The sequence below is a fragment of the Leguminivora glycinivorella genome, chromosome 4 (assembly GCF_023078275.1).
Source record: "Leguminivora glycinivorella isolate SPB_JAAS2020 chromosome 4, LegGlyc_1.1, whole genome shotgun sequence".
Lineage (NCBI taxonomy): Eukaryota > Metazoa > Arthropoda > Insecta > Lepidoptera > Tortricidae > Leguminivora > Leguminivora glycinivorella.
This window is the reverse complement of record NC_062974.1, coordinates 26,504,423-26,513,534: the sequence shown is the minus strand read 5'-3', so window position 1 is coordinate 26,513,534 and position 9,112 is coordinate 26,504,423. Positions and strand designations below refer to the sequence as shown.

Genomic DNA, 9,112 nt, shown 5'->3' with positions numbered 1-9,112 from the left:
AATAATATTATACATTAACATTAATTTAACATTATGTGACATTAAACATTTCATTTTATAATATAGGTATTTTTTTTTTTGCAAAATTCCTTTTTTTTTTACATTTTCAGATTTATATTTATTAATAGTTATTAATGTTATTATTTATATACATTTTCATACATCATTATTATTTATTATTATTAAAGACCTCTCGACGAGTGTAGGCCTCCTCCATTTCTCTCCACTTTTTTTTTTGTATGTAGCCTTTGATAAAAATTACGCCAACCCAGAAAATGGCGTACGAGCTCTTAAAAATTCATCCCCGTTTTAATAAAAGTAATCCTCTCATTTCGCGCCGTCTCCCACGGATTACAAAGGCCTTTACAAGAACATAATGCCGACAATACTGCATAATACTAGAAGAAGTCAATCCAAACCCTTATCTATATCTTTTGTTTGGTAAACTAAACTCTGTCAAACAAGTCTGTCAGTAAATAAGAATAAAGAAAACTATATGCGTCCTTTTCTTTAAGGTGCTAGAGAAAAGGATACCTATAGTTTTCTTGGTTCTTATTTACTGACAGACTTGTTTGACAGAGTATTATGATAGTTATCGAAAGGAACACTTAAGCACTGGTCCCACCAAAAACGAGTAAGCGATGAACTATCGACGATAATAGGTAATTTAATACTAATTTAATTATAACCATACCTTAAAATAACTTTGCAAACTGTAATATTTTGGGCAACAGAAGCAATGTATAATAATTGTTTACACTGTACTTTTAACTATATAGTTACTGTTTTTTTCTAACTTTCTAACTAATGTCAACAGACTACCATGAAACTAGAAACTTATCTCAATAGGTAATTTTATAATAATCTAATTATAACCATAGTTTAAAATAACCTCTGTAAACTGTAATATTTTAGGCAACAGAATCAATGTTTAATAATTGTTCACACTGTACTTTAATTATATAGCTGTAAGGGAATGAAAATCCGTAGAGGGGTGGGGCGTGCGCGCAGGCGAAGATAGAAACGACGTGTAGTAGTCTCGGGCGTTTATTCAGCCAACACTATGCTAAAATTGCTAAATACCTATTCTAACGAGGTTCCAAAGGCCGTACAGCGTCCTTGAGGACAACCGACGAGCGCAAAGGGGAGCGTGGTAGACGTAATCAAATGGCTTTACAAAGGTCCCAAACGGTACACTATGTGTGCGCAATTGACTCCTAGCTAATTCTCAAATAAAACATTGTTCAGTACATGAGGTCGTTATCCCAGGAAAAATCTTAATAGCGACAACTAACTTTGAAATGCGCCACAGCACAGCGACATCTATTGAGTTTTGTGTGTAACAGATAAGTTGATCTTAGTACTAACATTGTTGTTTGTTTTTTACATGTTTGACTACTTATTTACAATCTTTACATTTACTAGTTACTTCAGTAAAATATACAAGTTACGGGAACCGTGTCCCATGATTTAAATATTTAAACACCGAAGTTCAATATCACAATATTGATACCCGTGGCGCCATCTGTTGACGTACGGCCAAACTAACAATTTGACGAATTTTATCTAAGAGTTACATATTGACATGGTTACTATAAAATTCTAGGCACCCGTTAACATATGTTGCACTAGGTTTTAGAATTTTAAGTCTACGGGAACACTTAAATATTTGCTAAGTTCACTCGGAAAACCAGTACCGGTGGCGCCATCTAGTAGCGGCCGGTTGAACTAAGCTTGTTTGCACTGAGTTTATACGTTTTGGTAAATGTTCGCGTTACAGTCTCCCCCTCTGGAACTGCAGTCGACCCGGCGCAGTGACAGGAAAGTCGACGTTGAAGTGTAGTCAGTGTGGGAGCACGTCCGCGTTCATTTCCGGTCGCTGGTACAGGGGTAGTCTCTGGGTCTCCCCCTCTTCCATAAGACTGTAGGTACGTGTCTTAGGGGTTGCATTGTTACCCTGGTATGGGTTATAGGTTACGGCCAGTTCTACTTGGCTCTGGGAACAGTTCCATCGAATGTGGGGACAGCTCGATCTCCGTCGTTGCAAGGGTTCGCTGAGCGTCTCGGTACATGTCATCCACGAACTTGGGTGAGTAACCGTCGAACAGGGTTCTCTGTCTCTTGGGGACGGATACTTCCGGCACATCGGCGATCGTAACCGGGATCAGCTTGTAGGGGACAGTGGCACTCTCGGATGGCAGGTCAGCGTCGAACGGCAGGGCACGCTGCAGAGTGGTTTGATACCTCGGCTCGGGCGCAGGTGCACTCATAGACACAGCTGACGTAGCTATGCAGCACTGCAGACTCGGTTCTGACTCGTACGTCAGTGATCGTTCCCCATCGTCTTCCTCCCCCAACTCGTACATGGTCGTGGGTTTGTCGATGAAGTGCCATATCATCTGTGGCAGATTAACAATTATGCCAGCATCTTGCAGGAAGGGCACTCCCAGGAGCGTTCTTGTGTCCCGTTTGCCGGGGAACACGATGAATTTGGTTGGGACCGCGCGGTCGCACACATTCACCACGCATCGCAGGTTGAGGACCTCCTGTACCCTATCAACGCCGTCCGCCAACGTTATCTTCGCAGATTCCACGCTGATTCGGTAGCCACGCTTCTTCAGGCAAGTGTAGAGTTGGTAGGATGCAACGTTGCTCTTTGCACACGTGTCTAGGTAAGCAGTCCCAGACATTCCATCTATGCCAATTCCGATGATGGGCCTCTTTCGGATATCCATGGAGTAATCCTCAGTAACCCCAATGGCACAAAAGTCGACGCGTTCCGTCTTGGTCGACCCCCTGGCTACTGCACACTTTGGGCATCTGCTCCTAACTACGCCTGGCGTACCGCACCCATAGCACGTGATGACGGGCGGTGGCGGACATGGCGCTGGCGTTGCCGTTGCAGTTGGCGCAGTGCAGGTAGTAGTTGTGGCTGGTGGCAGCGCTTCAACCTTCACCGTTTCTCGAGCGGCTTCTTGCCTCTCTTTCTTCCGGCATACATCTTCTGTATGGCCCACGATCCGGCAATAGTGACATCGGATACGTTCCTTCCGTTTAGGCACTGTCGGTGCAGGAACTTCGTCATCCAGGAGCAATTCCACCGATTGCGCTGCCTCGAGGAGGGCATCAAAGCTCAGGACAGATTCCCTCGGCACTTTCTCCCTTATCCTCCTATGTAGAGTCCCGTACACCATGTCCAGTTGCTGCGTTTCCAAGAGCTGGGGCTCCGGCATCTGAGCAATCAAATCCCTCTGCTTGGCGACAAAGGTCTCAGTGAGCTCTTGAGAACCTTGGTCGTTCAGGATGATCTCCTTGTACAACATATGCGCGGGTTTCTTCGGTGAAAACGCTCTACGCAATCTGCTGTCAAAGTCCTTCCAGGTCTTCACAGTCTCGCTTATGCCGTTCCACCAAACGGCTGCATCATCTCTCAGGATGAGAGGTAAACTTTTTAGTGCGTCGCTGTCGCTAATGTTCCCGACACGCTTGAAACACGTCGCTGCCGTCAGGAACGTTTGCACGCAGGCTGGATCCCGTTTTCCGTCGAAGAAGAAAGTTGCCTTCGCGAAGGAGCTATGCTTCACCGGCGGCGGAGCAGGACGTACAGCGCTGGTGATCGCCTCCAATAGCTGCTGGAACTGTCCTTCTGACATGTTAACAGCCATTTTTTCTACACGTTGTTCTCGCAAAACCTTCGCTCTTCGTGTCTCGACAGTCATCAACGTCGTGACGTCACAGCACGGCCTCGAGTTGGGCGCCAGATGTAAGGGAATGAAAATCCGTAGAGGGGTGGGGCGTGCGCGCAGGCGAAGATAGAAACGACGTGTAGTAGTCTCGGGCGTTTATTCAGCCAACACTATGCTAAAATTGCTAAATACCTATTCTAACGAGGTTCCAAAGGCCGTACAGCGTCCTTGAGGACAACCGACGAGCGCAAAGGGGAGCGTGGTAGACGTAATCAAATGGCTTTACAAAGGTCCCAAACGGTACACTATGTGTGCGCAATTGACTCCTAGCTAATTCTCAAATAAAACATTGTTCAGTACATGAGGTCGTTATCCCAGGAAAAATCTTAATAGCGACAACTAACTTTGAAATGCGCCACAGCACAGCGACATCTATTGAGTTTTGTGTGTAACAGATAAGTTGATCTTAGTACTAACATTGTTGTTTGTTTTTTACATGTTTGACTACTTATTTACAATCTTTACATTTACTAGTTACTTCAGTAAAATATACAAGTTACGGGAACGGTGTTCCATGATTTAAATATTTAAACACCGAAGTTCAATATCACAATATTGATACCCGTGGCGCCATCTGTTGACGTACGGCCAAACTAACAATTTGACGAATTTTATCTAAGAGTTACATATTGACATGGTTACTATAAAATTCTAGGCACCCGTTAACATATGTTGCACTAGGTTTTAGAATTTTAAGTCTACGGGAACACTTAAATATTTGCTAAGTTCACTCGGAAAACCAGTACCGGTGGCGCCATCTAGTAGCGGCCGGTTGAACTAAGCTTGTTTGCACTGAGTTTATACGTTTTGGTAAATGTTCGCGTTACATAGCTAATATGTTTCCCTAACTTCCATGACATATAAATGCAATACTGGTCTCCCCCGGTACAGGCCTAGCCTAGTGCTTAAAAAACTTGTGTTAATAATAATTAGGATATGCACAATTGGATGTAACTTTATCCCTCAACAATTGTATTTGTGTTTATGTGCAATAAACGAATTTTTATCTTACATTTTTATCTTTATCTTATCTTAATAACCTAACCACAAAATTAAAATTTTGAAAAAAACCCCGACCGCGACATAGTAGACCGATTTTCATGAAACATGGCTAAGAACACTCCCGACTTACTTAGCTTTCAGACAAATAAACTACATCCAAATCGGTTCATCTGTTCGGGAGCTACGATGCCACAGACAGACACACACAGACAAATAGACAGACAGACATACACGTCAACAGACAGACATAGCCGCAAAAACGACGGGGTGTTATAAGTTTGACGTGTCTGTCTGTCTGTCTGTTTGTCTGTCTGTGTGTGTGTCTGTCTGTGGCATCGTGCCGCATGCCGAGTGAGCTGTGGGCTAAGATTGCCACAGAGTGGCAACCCGGCCTAACGCGAGGATCCGGCAGACCCCGCCGGCGATGGCGGGACGACTTGGATTGCTTCCTTAACAACTGGCCCGAAACTGCCCGAGATCGGGAAGATTGGAAAAAGAGGGGGGAGGCCTTTGCCCAGCAGTGGGACACAACAGGCTCCTAATAATATGTCTGAAAGCTGATTTAGTCGGGAGTGTTCTCAGTCATGTTTCATGAAAATCGGTCCACTATGTCGCGGTCGGGGGTTTTTTCAAAATTTTAATTTTGTGGTTAGGTTATATTTACACTAGATAGTCATCTTTTGTTCGTTTCTGAGCATTTCTTTTTTTCGCCACTTTTATAAAATGTGATATTTTTGAAAAAAAATATGGTATTTCTGCTCAGAATCACTAGCTTCTTCAATTCTAGTAGTTAAAAAATTTGTCCCATACGATTTTTTCTTATTTGGTTACCATTTTCCATACATGTTGTGTGGGGTAACAAAAGAGGAAAGTAACAAAAATGTATGGAAATTCTGGGACACTTTTTGTCTCTCAGTGAGATTGAAAGTACTCGTGATTCTGAGTACAATTGACCTAAAATTACCTAAAACAATCAAAATAAAAAAATAGCAAAAAAAAGAAATGCTCTTCTATCGCCGATAGCGCATCCATTAGTAGCTTTTGGTGAGACCGGTGCCTTATACTCTAAGGACCGTGGATGTAATCGCTTAATTCTAGAATCTAAAAGTATGACAATGTGGATTCGATTTGTGTGGTAAAGAATGTGGATATAAGTCGTTTTGACTTTAGAAGCAGATTTAGGATTATTTGTTTGGTCCGCAAGGTGGTGTTACGAGAAGGCAGATTATCTGAGGGTATCGAATTGCACAATTATTATTATTTACCTAGAAATTGTTCAAAGCTTCCATTTATAAAGATGACTTGACCATAATATTACAGGAGTTCTCGTAAGTTTTAAAATAAGATTACAATAAATGATATACGTAAGCCGCAGACAAGTTTAATTAAAACCATTGAGTTATAAATGTAGCTTAATACCTATTTATAAGTGTATTCATATTCATTCATATTCATATTCATTTATTCATAAAATGAATAATTTTACATGTAAAAGTTAAAGTTAAATTATCATAATTAGGGTACAATACAATATTACATTTTAAAAAGAGAAAATACTCTCAAACGACACGATATACGGAATAGGCATTCTATTTTGTAACCCCCGACGCAAAAACGATGGGGTGTTATAAGTTTGACGTCTGTCTGTCTGTTTGTCTGTGTGTCTGTCTGTCTGTCTGTCTGTCTGTAGATTAAGTATACATATTTTTTTTTTCCTTTGCTTAAGACAACAAGAGTCTTTTACAACTCTAAAGTTATTTTAGTTATTCGGTTTTTTCTTCATATATAATTTTTTTAGATGTACTTTGACACTTAGAGAGTCTATACATCTCTAACATCTCTTATTAACAATCATAATAGCTTTGTACTTTGTATAATTTCTTGTGTTAATATTTTTTTTATGAATACTTTTGCTTATTAAATTGTATCTTGTTTTTTTTTAATGCATGTTAAATATAAGATGTAATGTTTTGAAAAGAAGTGGCCCGCCGAGTTTCTTGCCGGTCCCATAGTGGATACCCTCCTCCAACTGAGGGGGGACTGAAATCTTCTCGAGGCTGAGGCGTAGGGTTAGAGCCGGCGTAGTTTTATTTGACGTTCATAAGCGCATTGTAATATGCCTACTTGGAAAATAAATATTTCATTTCATTTCATTTCATTTCATGTCTGTCTGTCTGTCTGTCTGTCTCTCTGTCTGTTTGTATGTTTGTCTGTCTGTCTGTGGCATCGTAGCTCCCGAACAGATGAAACCGATTTCGATTTATTTATTTTTATTTGAAAGCTGTGTTAGTCGGGAGTGTTCTTAGCCCATGTTTCATGAAAATCGGTCCACTAGGTCGCGGTCGGAGTTTTTTTCAAAATTTTAATTTTGTGGTTAGGTTAGTAGTTTTAAGTAATTCTAAACTATAATATTGTCCTAAAATTATAGTAATGCCCCATCAATACAAAGCATAAAGTACTAGAGCCACGGAAACATCAGTTAAAATTTGTAAATTATTCCTTAAAATCACTGTTCAATATTCAATGTTATGAATGATTTCAGCTAGGTATAGTAGGACATAGTATATGTAAGTAAGGCATAAGTAGTACAACAGCCAATGCGATCTGCAACGTGACATCTCACGCGGCCTCCCATGCTGTCTGGGACACATGTTTTTGACACAATACGCTTTTGTCTTAACTCTGAAAGTCTGAACGAAGTCTGAACTCTTACAGGACTGGAACTGGCTTTGTATGAATTTCGAGTTCAAGTTGAAACAACGGCCTTTGTTTTAGATTTCTAAACTCTTTATTTACATGAACATATTTACATAATTATATAAGAAACTAAGACTAAACTTAAAAGCTAGCTAATGTCTAAAATAGGCCCTTGAGGCATTGTACCAAGGATACTGGCGACATTTTCCATTTTAGATTTGTTTATCAAATAATTATTGTTGACAGGAATTAAGCATGTTGAGTCAAATACAAATAGGTTTTTGGAACTATCAGTTGGTATAAATAACTAGTGTACCTTACTTACTTACTTACTAAGCTGGCGCGATAGTCCCAACTGAGGGGGGACTGAAATCTTCTCGAGGCTGAGTCGTAGGGTTAGAGCCGGCGTAGCTTTATTTGACGTTCATACGCGCATTGTAATATGCCTACTTGAAAAATAAATATTTCATTTTCATTTTTTCATTTTCAAAATGAGGTTTGGCCTCCAACAAGAGCTGAGCACGCCGGTAACTGAGCATTTCTTTTTTTTTTGTCACTTTTATGAAGTGTGATATTTTTGAAAAAAAATATGATATTTCTACTCAGAATTACTAGCTTTTTCAATCCTAGTAGTTAAAAAAATTGTCCCATACGATTTTTTCTTATTTTGTTACCATTTTCCGTACATGTTGTATGGGGTAACAAAAGAGGAAAGTAACAAAAATGTATAGAAATTCTGGGACACTTTTTGTCTCCCAGTGAGATTGAAAGTACTCGTGATTCTGAGTACAATTGGACTAAAATTTTTCGCGGCGTTTCGTTTTCGTTGCGCCTCGCAGAAATCCCATTCGGCTACGGCACCTGGTAGGCACGGCAACTTGACATAATGCTGAGGGGCGACCTTTTCAGTGGCGTTTATGCTAATATTAATAAAAGTGTATCAATAGACTTAAGGAATCTTGGAAACGTCCTGAATAAATGTATTTCCTTTCTTTCTTTAAATTGACAAAATTCGTCCAAAATGTTAAAGGGACGTGTCCGGGCATACGGACCCTCAATTAAGAGTCGAACAATTAGCGGCACTAAATAATAACCAACTGAGGTCTTTAATCTTATTGGAGGTTCGTTAGGAAAAGGGGACAAAATAATTTTTAATAAATCTTAACTTATCGGTAGCACTGGAGAATTGTAATTTCATAAATGATTTTTATGATCGCTGAATCCCTTCTGATTCTGTTTCAAAAATAAAACCCGTGACTTTGATGGACTGAAGAAAGGTATTCAACAGCGAACGCAGTGTTCAAAATTATCCGCCCACTCCTTAACAAAATAAAATAATATTGTAATATCTGATCTACTTATTTTTTATAGATAGATTGATGCAATTAATAACTAGGTTTAAGAAAGATATAAAGTGATTTCAATATGATTGTACTCGATATGTAATATTTACCTATATATTATACATAATTATGTAATTTGTTACCTATCATTTTGATTTAAGGTACCAATGGGATTAATAACATTTTAGGGATTTTCCTACGTGATGCTAAAACAATACAAAAATATTTGTGTTCAAATTATAAATTACCATATATCTATCTGTGAGATCCTGTAATTGGCTTTCTGAATCATATCTTGTTGTATACTGCTAGTTTTATAGCTGT

General features: G+C 39.7%; 1 protein-coding gene across 1 annotated transcript; it reads right to left on the bottom strand.

Moving 5' to 3' along the window:
* Positions 1-1,602: 1,602 nt before the first annotated feature.
* Positions 1,603-4,245, bottom strand: LOC125225628. The gene has a single exon (XM_048129434.1). It carries the CDS (start codon positions 3,717-3,719, stop codon positions 1,968-1,970), a length of 1,752 nt encoding a protein of 583 aa, XP_047985391.1. The 5' UTR covers positions 3,720-4,245; the 3' UTR covers positions 1,603-1,967.
* Positions 4,246-9,112: the final 4,867 nt, after the last annotated feature.

What these genes read in the sequence shown, in the direction of transcription:
- LOC125225628 (XM_048129434.1), bottom strand. Translation starts at nt 3,719, where the DNA reads ATGACTGTCGAGACACGAAGAGCGAAGGTTTTGCGAGAACAACGTGTA.